The sequence below is a fragment of the Nomascus leucogenys genome, chromosome X (genome assembly GCF_006542625.1).
Source record: "Nomascus leucogenys isolate Asia chromosome X, Asia_NLE_v1, whole genome shotgun sequence".
In the NCBI taxonomy this organism is placed as follows: domain Eukaryota; kingdom Metazoa; phylum Chordata; class Mammalia; order Primates; family Hylobatidae; genus Nomascus; species Nomascus leucogenys.
This window is the reverse complement of record NC_044406.1, coordinates 90,922,472-90,937,870: the sequence shown is the minus strand read 5'-3', so window position 1 is coordinate 90,937,870 and position 15,399 is coordinate 90,922,472. Positions and strand designations below refer to the sequence as shown.

At 48.4% G+C, this 15,399-nt stretch overlaps 2 protein-coding genes across 5 annotated transcripts; one reads left to right on the top strand and one right to left on the bottom strand.

Annotated features, from left to right (window-relative positions):
* Positions 1-2,541: 2,541 nt before the first annotated feature.
* Positions 2,542-5,863, bottom strand: ZCCHC18 (zinc finger CCHC-type containing 18). 2 transcript variants are annotated; one of them, XM_030807440.1, is made up of 4 exons: positions 5,578-5,863; positions 5,133-5,184; positions 4,830-4,945; positions 2,542-4,389 (listed from the first exon to the last, which is right to left on the bottom strand). In XM_030807440.1, the coding sequence occupies exon 4, from the start codon at positions 4,264-4,266 to the stop codon at positions 3,055-3,057; it is 1,212 nt and encodes a 403-aa protein (XP_030663300.1). In that variant the 5' UTR covers positions 4,267-4,389; positions 4,830-4,945; positions 5,133-5,184; positions 5,578-5,863; the 3' UTR covers positions 2,542-3,054. The 2 variants fall into 2 exon arrangements, with proteins under 2 accessions (XP_030663300.1, XP_030663302.1); XM_030807442.1 differs by lacking the exon at positions 5,578-5,863 and adding an exon at positions 5,406-5,465.
* A 124-nt stretch (positions 5,864-5,987) lies between these two features.
* SLC25A53 (solute carrier family 25 member 53) lies at positions 5,988-15,094 on the top strand. 3 transcript variants are annotated; one of them, XM_030807443.1, is made up of 3 exons: positions 5,994-6,066; positions 6,543-6,693; positions 12,940-15,094. In XM_030807443.1, the coding sequence occupies exon 3, from the start codon at positions 12,971-12,973 to the stop codon at positions 13,892-13,894; it is 924 nt and encodes a 307-aa protein (XP_030663303.1). In that variant the 5' UTR covers positions 5,994-6,066; positions 6,543-6,693; positions 12,940-12,970; the 3' UTR covers positions 13,895-15,094. The 3 variants fall into 3 exon arrangements, with proteins under 3 accessions (XP_003262184.1, XP_030663303.1, XP_030663304.1); XM_003262136.3 differs by lacking the exon at positions 6,543-6,693 and having other exon boundaries at positions 5,988-6,066; XM_030807444.1 differs by lacking the exons at positions 5,994-6,066; positions 6,543-6,693 and adding an exon at positions 11,975-12,004.
* Positions 15,095-15,399: the final 305 nt, after the last annotated feature.

The window sequence follows — 15,399 nt, the reverse complement described above, 5'->3', positions numbered from 1 at the left end:
GATGTCATGGAAACAAGGGAAAATAGTATCAAGAAGGAGGGAGGTAATGCAAAAGGAGGTCATTCAAAGGCTGGTTTCTCCTGACAAGACAAAAGAGCAATTTTCATCTCTTGGCGACTAATGAGAATGAAGGGAGAAAGGAAAGGAAAAAACAATAATTATAAATGAAGGGTATCGAACACAAAATTTTTTAAAAGCCTTCTTTCACTTAACCCTGTAATCACTCCAAGTCTTCTATGTCTTCCAATTAGGGAAAATACATACTTCTTGAATAAAGGAAAGCCAGTGTGACACAAAATGAAATAAAAAGTCTCACTTTTGCATCATTTTAATGAAGTAAAAATTTAGACAGTTTCAGGTTTACACAACAGAGGACAGGATCGGGGGGGAGGAAAGGGGATGAACTACACAGCAGGGTTTCAAAGTAATGATCTTGAACCTCCAAGCTAACTCCAGTGAAAAGGAGGGTGGGGGTAGGTGTAGCATTTATTCCTCTCTTCACTCTACCTGGTTTCAGAAAGAAATTATGACAGCATATCTAGGTAAATCATTCAATAGCATTTATAGAGTGAATTTGAGAAAAGGTGAGCAGCCAGTGGAACTATATTCCAATCTTGGAGAGATGAGTGGGCAAATCCCCTCCAAGGATAGACTTTGGGAGAGGTAGGGAGGAATAGGGGGCTGTAAGAGCCAGGTAGTGTTGGGGGACCCTGTGGCTTTGAGGGCTTGATGAAGCTGCCTCCTGCCTGGGTGGTGGGGTCCTCTTTGCCTGTGGTGAGATGGACGTGGCTGCCAGGAGCCAGAGGTGCTCCAGAGGGATGCAAAAAGTGGGTCTCTTGAACCTTTACTCCTGCTCAGTTCTCAGCTAAAAGGTCAGAGGCAGAGGGGCCCTCCCAGTCTACTGGCCATGAGCATTAAGGAGGCTGAGGCTTAAGGCCATCATGGAATGCAGAGGAGGGGGAGGTGGTGATGGGCAGAGCACATGAGGCTGAGCCTCCATCTCCCTCCACCAAGAGGTGAGTGTGGCTCCAGGGAAGGGGAGTGGTGGTAAAGTGAGATTGTGAGAAAATGGATGGAGCAAGGGGGATAGGAATGAGATTGAGGGGATATGGATGAAGCAGGGGGGGATATGAATGAGATTGTGGGGATATGGATGGGGCAGGGGGGATCTGAATGAGATTGTGGGGATATGGATGAAGCAGGGGGGATCTGAATGAGATTGTGGGGATATGGATGAAGCAGGGGGGATCTGAATGAGATTGTGGGGATATGGATGAAGCAGGGGGGATCTGAATGAGACTGAGGATACAGATGGAGCAGGAAGGATCTGAATGAGATTGTGGGGATATGCATGGAGCAGGGGGGAGCTGAATGGGATTGCGGGGATATGGATGGAGCAGGGGGGTATGAATGAGACTGTGAGGATAGATTGAGCAGAGGGGATAGGAATGTAATTGTAGGGATATGGATGGAGCAGGGGTGACAGGAATGAGATTGTGGGGATATGGATGGAGCAGTGGGGATAGGAATGGGATTATGGGGATGTGGATGAAGCAAGGGAAGGGGGCCAGGGAAGAGCAGAGTTGGAGGTGATTCTGGAAGGAGAGCACTCCAAGGCGGATTCTGGGCCTGGCAGCCCCGGGAAGGCTTCATTGGGCTCCTTGCAGTGTGTGGCTTCTACTCCTCCCTGGGGACCTCAGCCTAGACCCTTTTGTCCCCCATCAGCCTGCTAGCCTAATTAGAGTCCCAACCTCCACTCCCCCCACAACATAGCCCAGGGTTCTGTGTGAAACCTGTGGGTCTGCAGTTTCTGCCAGGCCTCCTGTCCCTGTCACTGTAGATGGGAGCCCACCAGCCTGGCCATCATACCCCTCCCCCTCTCCCCTGTCCTCCACCTACATAGCTCTGTGCTCCTTTCCCTGAGGTGCCAGCTCCGGCTGCTGCACACCCTGTCTCGTCAGCCCAGGGACCCCTTCTTTCCTCCCAGGCAAACTCCCTCAGGTCCTCAGGTCTGCATTCATTTCACTCCACTCCTTGCCTTAAATGAAATCATTCCCCACTGCCCTTTGCCAGTTTTGACCTCTTCGTGAAGATAGGGACTACTGTACCTACAAGAAACTTGGGACCCTCAGGGATAGAGGTCACATGTCATCTTTTATCACCCTCTCATCTGAGGTCAAGAGATGGGGCAGGAGTAGTTGTCCCTTCCCAATACAAACAGGAATGGAGCCTCGGGAATACCCATTTTCAATTTTTGTCCCCCCCGTTCCCCATCTGATGTCTCATGATATGTTCAAGAAGAAAACATTGAAACATTATTAACTCATGGGTGTAGGGGTTGGCTCTATGACCTAGGAGACAGGTCAGTTGTGTTAAGGGGTTGTATGGGAGATATTCAGTCCATTTCAGCTTCCTTTCTCCTTTCCTATAAATGAGGTTGATAAAAACCCCTCCTCGTGGTATGACCCCCCCTTATAGCTTCTATATTTAGTTTCATTTTTCTTTATCTTTCTAAAAGTAACATCACACAGAGACATGAAATTAGATATTTATATATATTCATTGACATAGAAGTCCACGAGATATATTATTTGGTGAAGAATACACAGTATAGAACAGCACTTATATTTGATCACTCTTATCTATACATATATCTATCTGGGTACACAGGTGCAGGGAGATATCTGGAAGGACATTCACCAAAGGGCTGACAATAGTTACAAAAGGGTGCTGAGTTTCAGGTAATTTGTACTTTAGTTTTTGTATCTTCCTTTATTTTTGAAGGTTTAATGAAAAGATGCTCCTTTCATAAAAATTATAAAGTCATCAAAGAAATAGACACATGGAGAATAGACCCTTAAGCCAGCAGAGAAGAGAGCAGGGACAGAGGTCACACCATTCCCCATCCACTGTGCTGCTATGCAAGACCTCTTCTTCCCAAAGGAAAACTGCTTTGTGGATTAACTCATGCAGTTAGAAACCCACCCCCCTCTCCTGTTATTCCCATTACCAGACTCTGAATACAGTTGACTCATTTAGGGCTGGACTAGATCCTTACTGTGGCTCAGAAGCATCACTGTGTTCTCCAGGGACCTCTTTTGACCTCTCCTCTGTATGTGTCAGCTCCTGCAGGGTGATGATCAGATTCTCAAAAACCTGGGCCTTGTTGCTCTCATTGTCACAGGTTTCTTTTGAGTGGCCCTCCTCACCACAATATGAACAGCAGGTTGTGTATTTTCGCTTCCTGGCTCTACGAATATTCCCAGGACCATCATTCTTATACCCAGAACCACCACTGGTAGAAACAGACTGAGCCCCAGAATTGTTGGGGGAATCAATAACCAGCACTTGATCCAGAGGTCTGGCTCTTCCTCTGAAGGGAGGAGCACCTGTGGGTGTCAGTGGAGGGTCCAGGGACGCCACCAGGATCACATCCTCATCGGAGTCATCAAGGGTATCATCTATTTCTATCACGTTGCAGTTACAGTCAGCACTGCTGATTGCTATTGGCTGGGCGCCCTGAAATGCCACAGGGCTGGCTGCCCTCTCCATTATTGGCTCAGACCTTTTCGGCCGCTTCCGTTTAATAAAAGCATCATCCCAATCCTCTTCCTCCCTTATCATCTTGATTAACTCCAGGAAATTGGGAAGCCGCTCCTGCTCATTTGCATACATCCTGAGAAGATGCTTAAGCCTGAAGCGCAGGTCCCTACTCAGCTCAGCTCCTAAAAGAAGCTGTTGCAAGCGAGTCTGGTTTGCATCTTTCTCAGCTAGGATGCCTGCCTGAATAGCATTCTGGAGCTGCACCTCTAAACGGATCACATAAAGGGAGGCTTTCTCCCCTTGTGCCTGCAGGGTGTTAAAAAATTTACCATGGGCAGTCACACTGCTTTCAGACTCCCCAAACACCAATTTCATTGCCCGCAAGAAATCTGCTACACTTAGGTTGGGGTTGGCCGCCTGAAGCAAACGCATGACCTCCCGGGCAGGGCCCCTAAGTGTTTTCATCAAGCGCTTGAGTTTTTCCTCCTCAGACATACTCCAATCTGGCAGGACCCCATTGACTTGGATCAGCCAGTTTTCAAAGGTTTCTTTCCCCTGGGCTGGCACCACTCTTCCCGAGAACAACTTCGTGTTTCTCTCTGCCATTTTGACCACTAAAGGACCGAGACTCCTCCCCAGAGACCTCAACATGGAATGGGCCCAAGGCGGCAAAGGTGCATTCTGCTGCCTGCTGTTACCCACACGCGCAATGATGCTAGCCATGACTGACGACGATAGGGTATCTGAATACAACAAGATGCTCGTGCTTTTTGGAAAAGCCTTATCTGCAGGATTCTCCAAAGCAACGTTCCTGGGCTGTGCCTGCCTTGTATTTCAGTAGGGATTCTAAGGAAAATAAAAAAGGTTAATAAGATAGTGGGCTGTGGGGAAGCAGTCTGCAGTAGCATTCTCTATCTTCCTGAATAGCCTTGCAGTGCATTTTATATCTGCCCAGTGCCTTAACAATACCCTGCAGGAGACTGGCAATTACAACATTCCAGAGCTAGCAAGTGTCCCTGGACTAGTAGGTAGTTTTTCAGAGCCACATCCATCCCCTCCTGCCTGTACTCCAGGAGGGGCGACAACTGTTGCTTCTAATTCTAGATGACATAGTGTTGGGGGCTGATACTGGGCCCTCAAAACGGAACTCAATGGTTGTGTGTCACAGATTTATGGTAATAAGAAACCATTAACCTCATGGCCTCAGGTCTCAATCACACCCCCTTGTCAACGTTCCCTCCCGTTATTTCTCAGATTCTTACATGAACTCGGAAACTAGCGTTCACCTTTATTTTACTTGCAGCCTCTGCAACAGGTGCCCGCCGTGAGAAAATTAGCCTCTGGGGTACGGCCGACTTTTGTCCACTGGGGGTCGCAGATCCCAGTCCTCAGGGCCTCAAGACTGTGCCGCGAAGGAGGGAAAGGAAGGATTGGAAGCAGCTTCATCTGAAAACCTGATACCTCCCCTCCACCGCCTCCACTGTCGCCAGGCGGAAAATTCCCTCTCCCATCTTCCGAACGCAAGCCAAAGTGCCGCCTGCCCTCCCCCCCACCCCCCTTACATTTCCTCCGGGAGACCCTTGCCCTACCAGCTCTGCAATCCGCCGCACCGTATTCAAGTTCGGATTCGGCTTTGATGACCTGCCAGGGAGAAAGAGACTAGAAGTTGGATAACCTCCCACCCTCATATTCCTTCCCAGGAAGAGATGAGGAGATGCAAAAGGGGTTCAAGACAGCTTGCGATCGTCTCCTCCCGCCCCTTGCCGCCTCCCCGAATACACCCCGCCCCCGACGCCCGACAACACCCCCGACCTCCGACAACACCCCCACCCACCTTAATCCAGGCAAATCCTAAATCCTACCCAGTCGGCAGCATCCAGATGAACCACAACTCCTTCCTCAGCGCAACCAGGCCAAGGGAGTGCTCCATCCCCTGCCTAGCAGTTACTGATTCTCCAAGCCGGGCGCCGCTCAGTCCTGGCGGGGCTTCCCCCACCCCTCTCCGCGCCGGGCAATCGCGCGCTCTTTCTTTACCTGTGCTCCACTGGTGGGCAGCATGTGCTCCCGCGTCCACAGCTCTGTTTCGTCTTCCGGTCCCCGTAGCTCTGCAGGGGAACGGGATCTCTGGCGCCTCCTCGGCCGCTAAGCGACCCGGGGCTGCCCGACCTAGCGAGTGCGCACAGCCGCCCAGCGAGGGGTAGCCGAGTCGAGGCAGCACGGTTCCCAAGGCAGCCAAGGCTGCGCCCACCCTCCAGTTCGGCCCTCCGGGCAGCCGCGGTTGCTTTCAGTCTCTGCCGACTGAGACAAAAGAGCGTGACGAGCCGGGCGACGCGGCCAATCAGCGGGGCGAGGGGGCGGCCTCCCCGCACAGCCTCCGGCCCCGAAGCTACTGCTAGCAAGAAGGAGGAGCGGGCCGGCGGGCCTGCGGGCCGGCGGGCGGGGGCTGCGGCAGACAGGCGCGGGAGGCGGCACGGCGTCAAGTGCAGCTCGGACGCACGGACTGGGCCCATTTCCCTTTCATCCGTGAGTTTGCTGCTACCCCATCTCCTCCCTTCTTCCTATCCCCTTACACCTCGGCTCTCCTCCGGGCTTTTAGACCGGATGCCTTAAACACGAGGTGGGACAGAAACCAAGTGAACAATGAGAGTTCCTCACCTTTGTATAGGGGGAAGGGGGGAAACAGCGTTTACCGAGTGCTTTCTGTGTGCAGAGGCGCCTGCATGGACATCTCCTTTCCTCTTCTCAGCAGCCGTGTGAAGGAGGTAGTAGTGTGCCCATTTAACAGGAAAGGACTGAAGCACCCAGGCAGTACAGTTAGGAAATGCAGAGTTAAGAGCTCACACCCAAGTCAACATGTCTGACTTCAAAGGCTGCCCCTTGCCAGCACTCCTCTATTCTGTCAGATTAAGGGATAGCGGAGAAAAACCAAAGCCAGATGGGAGGACCAACTTGGGATTGCATAGAATTGGTGAGCAAGAACCATCATCTCCATTTCACAGATGAAGAAACTGAGCCAGAGAGAGACAGGTTACTCGTTTTGGCCTGTATCCTGCAGCAAATAAGTTACAGCATCCAACCTAGCACTGCCTGTTGCTCTCTAGATGCTAATTCTTTGCCCTGCAGCATTGTCTGAAGAGCATTTTTGCACAGGTAGTCTCAAACCATCTCAACAGCAGTCTCAATGTGATGATAGTGCTGAGGGAGGGGGTGAGGAGGTAGTGGGGAGAGGGCTGAGGGAAGATGAAGGCAACCTTTATGGTGCCCATTGTACAGAAGAGGAAACTCTTCTTGGCACTTTTCTTTCTTTCGTTTTTTTTTTTATTATTAATCTTTTTTTTCTTTTCGTCTTCTTTTTTTTATACACAACAAGCTGCCTGTTTTATAAAAGCAACATTATTTCTACAGCCCTTTATGACCCCAAAGAGGCCAGGCTCAGAGAGGTAAAATTATTTGTCTGAAAATACAAGGTGAAGCCAAAATTTGAACTGAGTCTCTGAATCCAGAACTCATGCTGTTAACCAAAGTGTGAGTACAGGGTGGGCTGCCTCAGAATCATTTTGGAGAGCTTGTTATAAATGTAGATTATTGGGCCTTACCCCTGGGGAATTTTGATGTAGTAGGACTAGGGATGAAGAGTGTGATTTGTAGTTTTAACCAGCCCTGTAGTTGATTCTGAGGTGTAGAGAGATTCGTGAACCACTGTTCTAAACACCACCACGTGATGCTGAAGGTTATACGTAAATGGGCCTGCCATCAGTGTATCTGTCCATGGCATATCTGTTATGAAATGTAACTCCAGAGCACAGGTTCCTACCAGAGGTCCTTCCTGGAATTGTATGCAAAGAATCTGGACTCCGTATATTCTTCTGAGTCCACAGCTTTGCAGATTTTCAAATGGGTCTGTCATAACGTCTTCCTTCTTCAAGCCATGCTTGATGAAGAAGTGTGAGAAATAAAACCCCATTTAACCTAACCCCCAAACCACAGCTCTCTGTTGCTGATATAGCTCTTTCATTTCCTGGCTCAAGGACAGGTTGCTAGGTTGCCCTTCTGTGAGCTCTTCAGGGGACTTCTCCTTTGCTGGATTTGGCATCACTGGCCCCAGAGAAGGAGCAACTCCATGGAAACGGCATGCAGGGCTGTCCAACGTGAATGGCCATGAAGGCAGTGGCTGGAAAACCTGCTCCATTTTTCCCTGACTTAGAGAGCAGGTATTACTTCCTTTATGTATAGTGTGGCTAGGAGGCTCCTATGGGGCTTGTTCTTGACTCCTGATGTTTAGAAGCAAGTGAACAGTCTGATGCCCTTCCACTGCCGTTGGCTTCATCTTCAGTCTGCCAAGGTACTTCACTTGCTCCTTTCCGCCGTCTTATTTACAACCCCAAGATCTAGAGTTCCTTGGAGTAAACAATAAAAATTTGGAGATAAAGCACCTTCCATCTCAGGATCATGGTCTGTGGATGGAACAGTGGGGTAGTGGTGGTGGAGGGTGGAAAGTGTGGATGTACAGAGAAGGCAAGTTGCTCACCTCACATACTTAGGGGTGATGCTGGTTAGGTTTCCTTCAGACTTTTGCTTCTGCTCCCCCATCCTGTGACATCTGACCCTTACCTCCCAGAAGACTCTTGTTCAGTATTTAAATTGGCTTCATCACCAAATTAGGTATTTGCAGCTGGACTTCGTAGGGATGGAATCACATAGGACCAAGAATAGGTGTCAGTGCTCTGACAAAAACAATGACAGGAAATGGATTGTGTATAGGTGCCAGGGTTGGGCTACTAGAACAAGCGAGGGACTCTTCATGCAGGGATGGGGGGAGTATTTGCAACCTGGCTCCAATTGGATACAGGACATCCTATCTCTGGCCTCATGTGTGTGTGTTCCAATTGATGGCTCTAATGAGACCACATTTTCTAATTTCAACAAATAAACCTTAAAAGCTTGAAGGTTTGGAGATAAAGCTTTCAGTTGAAACAATAATAGCTGCCTTTGGCTGCCCTCCTCCTTTGTGCCAGGAATTTTCTGTCTGTTATCTCTTTTAAGCTTCTTAGCAACCCTGTTGAGACAGCTATTTTATCCCATTTTGCAGACAGGGAAACTGAATTTCAGGGACGTTAAGTAACTTGTGTTAGGCTTCACAACTTGTAAGTGGAGGCACTGGGATTGCAGGCCAGGGATGTCAAACTCCAAAGCCCATGAAAACTCTTCTTTGCTGCCTTCCAAACAAGCAGTCCAAAATGCATTCTGCAGATGACCCAGTTCATTAGACCAATTGCAGCCTTTAGAACAATTTGTCATCTTGCCTTTATTTCTATTATCTCATTTTTTAAAAATGAAACTACTAATATAACTTATGAAGCAACTTATATACTAGGTGCTGTGCTAAGCACTTTCCGTACTTTGTCTCATGCATCCTTCATGACAATCATTTTACATATAAGGATACTGAGGATCAGCGAGATGACAAAACTTGGCCAAGGTTATAAAGCTAGGAAGTGACAGAGTGAAATTCAAACCCAGGGCTGGCTGTATCCAGAGCCCATCTCTGTGCCCTACAACACAATGCAGTGGAGAAGACAAATGTGGTCCTCATCTTAAATGGGCTTCTCTCTGTCAACCACAGCTCTATTTCCTTCTCACCACATGGGGTAGGCCAGCCCCATGCACAACTCACACTCTTAAGCCTATGTGCCTTAGGCCACTTCCTCAGCCTAGAATGCTTGCCCTCACTCCCCTACCTAACAACAGCCTATTCTACTCTACTCAATTAAGGATTGAGTCATATGCCCCTTCTCAGGTGGAATAAATTGCTCTTGTCTTTTTGCTTCCACCTTCATTAGTGTACCCCTTGTCTTTCTGTAGAGTTTAGCACGCTGTTGACCTGTCTCCCAAGCTAGCTGACTAGATTTCTAAGCACTTGAGGGCAGGCACCAAGTTCTATTCACTCTAGCTCCATGGTGGTTTACCCACAGTGATTTAGTGGATGATCAATACATGTTTGTGAGCAGACCAAAGGACTGGCTGAGAGATGCCCTGAATGAACAGACAAATGCATTCATTTGTGGCTGGATCCTGGGGCAGTCACACAGGCTACCCATGTGGACTAGACTGGCTGGGAGAGTCTGGAATCCTCTGGGCTCATTTTACTAGGCTGTAAACATAGGAGGCAGGTCAAAGGGTACAGGTGATATCTGCTTAAGGCCAACTCTAGGTCCATTTTGTGGTCTATACTTTGAATTCATGTGAAGGGGCCAGGATCTCCTAGATTGCTTATGTTGCGCCTTCCTATTCGTGGAAGTAAGGGCTTCCCTGCCTCCCTTGGGAACAGAAGATTTGTTCTCAAATGCTCCTGTATCTGGTTATGGCTGTCCCGAGAGCGTCCAGAAGGAGCATGCGTTCTGTGGAGACAGATAGTGAAGTCCAGAAGCATCTTTTTTTGATACTTCTTATCAAGGCCACCATGTTATGGATTCTCAACCACTTTATCTCATTTTATGTTATTAATCTCTGCCACAACGTTTTGAGGTGGATCTTAATACCCCTGTTTTGTAGCTGAAGAACCTGAGACCGAATGAAATGTCTTGTCCAAGGTCACACAACTAAGTGGCAGAGGCAGAATTCAGTCTCGGGTCTGTCTGCCCTTTCCAAAGCCTGGCATCTTAACAGAAAATACATGGGAGAAACACGAACTCCCCTCCCATAAAATGGAAAGGATTGGATTTATAAAATGGATTACATATTAAGGTTAGATGTTTCTCAATTATTGTTCACCTTTAATCCCTCAAAATGATTTACAAAAATGGCAGAAGGAGTTGAGGATTGAAAAGTACAATTCCTCTATCAACTATTGACCTGAATGCCCCCTTATCACCCCCCTCTGGCAGATACAGTATGGAGATGACTAAAAATTATTTTACCCTTTCTGCTCCATTTACAGCTCAGGTGGGTAAGGCTCCAAGATGTCACTGAATTTCTAAAGGTCACACATCAAGTTGATAACAAAACTCACTTAGAATGCTAGTATTCATACTACCCCACCTGCTTCCTGGCCTTTCTGGGGTAGGTGCGATAGTTGGGAGTCCTTGCACTGCCAAATCCTAGTCCAGTTTTCTTTCTGCTAAATCATCCTGCCTCATGGTGTCAGTGAACACATTTATAAATGGTAGGGAGGAAATGGAACATTATTGCACTCTGAGGTAGAAGAAAGGACAAATATTTACTTCACCACCTGTCCTTATTTAGGTGAAGGTAAGACTTTGGAAAGAAGATCTTTGGTAGGAGAGCTGAGGACTGTTGGAGGCTCCTGTAGATTTAGCAGCCTGGGTATCTGGGAGGAGTCCCCTTTGGCTCTGGAGAAATGGAAGTGGGGCTTCCAGGGGCCAGAGGTGGCCCAAAGGGATGCAAAGAGTGGGCCTCTTGAGCTTTTACTCCTGCTCCGTTCTCAGCTAAAGGGTCAGAGGCAGAGGGGCCCTCCTGGTGTACTGGCTATGAGGGTAAAGGAGGCTGAGGCTTAAGGCCATCATGGAATGTGGGGGTAGGGGGAGGTGGTGATGGGCAGAGTACAGGAGGCTGAGCCTCCATCTCCCTCCACCAAGAGGTGAGCGTGGCTCCAGGGGAGGGGATTGGTGGTAAAGTGAGATTGTGAGAAAATGGATGGAGCAAAGGGGATAGAAATGAGAATGTGGGGATATGGATGGAACAGGGTGGGGTTATGAATGAGATTGTGGGGATGTGGATGGAGCAGGGTGATATGAATGAGACTGTGGGATATGGATGGAGCAGGGGGGATAGAATGAGATTGTGGGGATATGGATGGCGCAGGAGGATAGGAATGAGATTGTGGGGATATGGATGGAGCAGGGGGGATAGGAATGGGATTGTTGGGAGATGGATGGAGCAGGGAGAAGGGGCTAGGGAAGAGCAGAGCTGGTGGGAGTGATTTTGGAAGGAGTAGTACGCCAAGGCGGATTCTTGTCCTGGCAGCCTCGGGAAGGCTGCATTGGGCTTCTTGCAGTGTGTGGCTTCTACTCCTCCCTGGGGACCTCAGCCTGGACTCTCTGGTTCCCCATTGGTCTGCTAGCTTAATTAGAGTCCCAACCTTCATGCCCCCCACCACATAGCCCACGGTTCTGTGTGAAACTTGTGGGTCTGCAGTTCCTGCCAAGCTTCTTGTCCCTGTCACTGTAGATGGAAGCCCTCCGTCCTGGCCATCATGCTCCTCTGCCTCTCCCCTGTCCTCCTGCCCCACACCCACACATCTCTGTTCCTTTCCCTGAGGTGGCAGCTCTGGCTTCTGCACACCCTGTCTCGTCAGCCCAGGGACCCCCTCTTTCCTCTCTGGCAAACTCCCTCAGATCTGCACTGAGCATTCATTTTTTTCTTTAGATCCCAAAGTTCCTTCATATGTCCTGGCTTCCAAGTTGCTTCTCATACTAGCCATCTGCTTCCTGGCCTTTCTGGGGTAAGGAGCAATAGTTTGGGGTCCTTGCACTGCCTATTCTATCTAGTACAGTGGTTCTAAGCCGGGAGCAGTTTTGCCTCCCAGGGGACATTTGGCAAGGTCTCAAGATATTTTTGGTCATCACACTGTGTAAGTCACTACTGGTGCTACCGGCATGCAGTGAGCCGAAGCCAGGGAGCCTCTGAACATGCTCAAGTGCAGAGGACAGGTGCCAAGAATAAAAAATTATCCTGCCCAAAATGTCAATAGCACTGAGGTTAAGAAACGCTGCTCTATTATATAGCTACAGGTCTTCAAGGTTAGGCTTAGAAGTTGCCAGGTGCTGAGCCTTTAGGCACTGAACTTCCAGAAGCAGCTGCTCTTTCCTTTCCTCACTTGCTGGAGGGGGGCTGGGCGTTGCCATGAAACAGCTACAACTTGGGCAGGAATCTATGGAGAGAAAGGCGAGGGGAGATTCCCCCTCCCCAAATTTAATACCAACTTTTAGAGAAAGCATTGCACTTCAACTGTTAAATGCCTTTCTGCCTCTACAAGATAGTGCCAGATTTTTTTAAACAGAATAGCAATGTATTATTCAAGTGGTTTATAAAATGCACAGTTTCATGTCGTGAAAGTTGATGCATTAAGTTTTGGAGTCTTCCCCTCCTCTATTTCATGTTTTTCAGTCGTAATCCTTTGAATATTGGAATATTTGCTGTGTCAGCAAAATACTGTAGTGGTGGCTCTGTCCAGAAAAACTGATTGCCTTTCTTTTAATTTAAAGTTAATTAATTCTTAATTTCTTAAGGGTGTGCTTATATATCAGAAACTGGCTCAAAGAGTTGCTTGTTTCCATCGACCTGAGTTTCTTAGAGTTCATTTCTAATTAAGCAATGAAAATGCTTGCCAACAGAATTAATTGGTCAGTCTAATCTCTTTTTTTCCACCCTTGCCAGTTTCTTCCGTCTGCACCCAGTTGTCTTCAGCATGGGGGAGCAGAACCACTCTCCCAGGAAGGAGCTTCAGCACAGGACGCGAGCAGAGGCTCCAGGAAAGGAAAGCTGGCATTCCCAGGCCTACGCCCTTGGGGCCGTTTCCAACTTTATGTCTACTTTTCTGACCTTTCCTATCTATAAGGTTGTGTTCCGGCAACAGATCCATGCCATGGCAGTGTCAGAGGCTGTGAGACAGCTTTGGCATGAAGGTCCTCAATACTTCTACCGGGGAATCTACCCTCCTCTTCTCTCCAAGACGTTGCAAGGGACTCTTCTGTTTGGGACTTATGATAGCCTGCTGTGCTTTCTCTCTCCTGTTGGGCCACACACCCTGGGACACCGCTGGGCTGCAGGGCTCATGTCTGGTGTGGTGGAGGCTGTGGCACTCAGCCCCTTTGAAAGGGTGCAAAATGTGCTCCAGGATGGTCGCAAGCAAGCTCGCTTCCCCAGCACCTTCAGCATTCTCAAGGAATTCAACTCTTATGGGCTTTGGGGGCGGCTGTCACTGGGTTACTATCGTGGTTTCTGGCCTGTCCTGGCCAGGAACAGCCTGGGGAGTGCTCTATATTTTTCTTTCAAGGACCCCATCCAGGATGGCCTGGCAGAGCAAGGCCTGCCCCACTGGGTTCCTGCCTTGGTGTCTGGTAGTGTCAATGGAACAATCACCTGCCTAGTTCTGTATCCTCTGATTGTGCTGGTTGCTAATATGCAGTCCCACATTGGATGGCAGAACATGCCAAGCCTGTGGGCCTCTGCCCAGGATGTGTGGAACACTCGGGGCCGAAAGCTGCTCCTGATCTACCGTGGAGGCTCCCTGGTCATCCTAAGGTCCAGTGTGACATGGGGCCTCACTACAGCAATCCATGACTTCCTGCAGAGGAAGTCACACTCCAGGAAAGAGCTGAAGACTGACTAGCTGCAGAAAGTGTGGCATGGCAGCTTTGTTATTCTAAATCTTCCCTGGTTGGTTCTATATAGCTTACTTCTTTGGCTCGGTTGCCTAATACAGCCATCTTTTAGCATCTGTAAACTCATTGCATGGGAGAAGTTCCCAACTACCAACATGTTGAGCAAGGACAAAGCCCAACGGGATTCCTTAGTCAAAAAGAAACGTTTGCCCCCGTCTCTCCACAGCTTCAGTAGCCTCAGAGCCAGGAAGCCTTTAAATAACGTGTAACCCAGATTAAGTGTCATTCCTTTAAGGAATTCCTTGGCAATAAGTGGAAACTTAAAAAGATGACCTTACTTAGGCACTTTGAGCTCTGGGACCCTCTAGGTGTCCTCCAGACCAAACTGAGTGGAACTCCAATTTCAAAGAACTATGCTTGACTCTCAGGATGGGAATTCCATAAAACTTCTCAGATGGCTACATTTTCATGATATTGTTCACTGCCTCTACCACCACCTCTCACTTCTCAAGGCTGTGGGTCCTACTTTCAGGGTAGCAGCTGTGGCTGGAAATCCTAAATAAGGCTTGCGTGAACTCGTCAGGTGCCACAAGAGCTAGTGGGGCTGGAGATGGGAGTGAGAAGAGGCGTGGCCCATGGATGGAAAGAATAAAAACTTTGAAAGAAAAGATTTAATTACATGCAAAATAGAAACATTTGCTATAGTCTGCTTGGTGTTATCTGCTAGGACATTTCTGAGAGCAAGGTGATAACATTGCCTAGAAACCATTTGAGTTTCCCTAAGAAACCTGGAAGTGAAGTGACCATATCTCTTCACAGATAATTGCATATTTTGTTGATGTGGTTAATGTAGTTACTATGACATAAAGATCAGAAATCTTAGCCTGTCATTCAGAGCCATTCAAAATATGGTCGTCATATAACTTTCAACATATTGTCACTCCACTTACATAAACCCCAAACACTACCCATAATGAACGATTGTTCTCTCCCCAGACATTCCATGAACTTTCCCGTGGCCATACTTTGGCCCACACTATTCTTTCCACCTGCAGTGCTCCTTCTTCACGTGCCAATCTACCAAAATCCTTCCAGTTCCTCGAAGCCCAGCTCAGAGGTCACCTTCTCTATGGAGCTCTTGATTTTCCCCAACTGAATGTGACGTTAGTCTCTGTGATGCCCCTTTCTTTCTTTTCTTTTTTTTTTTTTTTTTTTTTTTTTTTTTTTTTTTTTTTTTGAGACGGAGTTTCGCTCTTGTTGCCCAGGCTGGAGCGCAATGGCGCGATCTCGACTCACTGCAACCTCCGCCTCCCGGATTCAAGTGATTCTCCTGCCTCAGCCTCCCGAGTAGCTGGAATTACAGGCGCCCACCACCATGCCCGGCTAATTTTGTATTTTTAGTAGAGATGGGGTCTCTCCATGTTGGTCAGGCTGGTCTCGAACTCCCAACCTCATCAGGTGATCCACCCACCTTGGCCTCCCAAAGTGCTGGGATTACAGGCGTGAGCCACCG

Excerpts from the sequence above, each read along its gene's own strand:
- ZCCHC18 (XM_030807440.1), bottom strand. The coding sequence starts at position 4,266 with ATGGCTAGCATCATTGCGCGTGTGGGTAACAGCAGGCAGCAGAATGCA.
- SLC25A53 (XM_003262136.3), top strand. The coding sequence starts at position 12,971 with ATGGGGGAGCAGAACCACTCTCCCAGGAAGGAGCTTCAGCACAGGACG.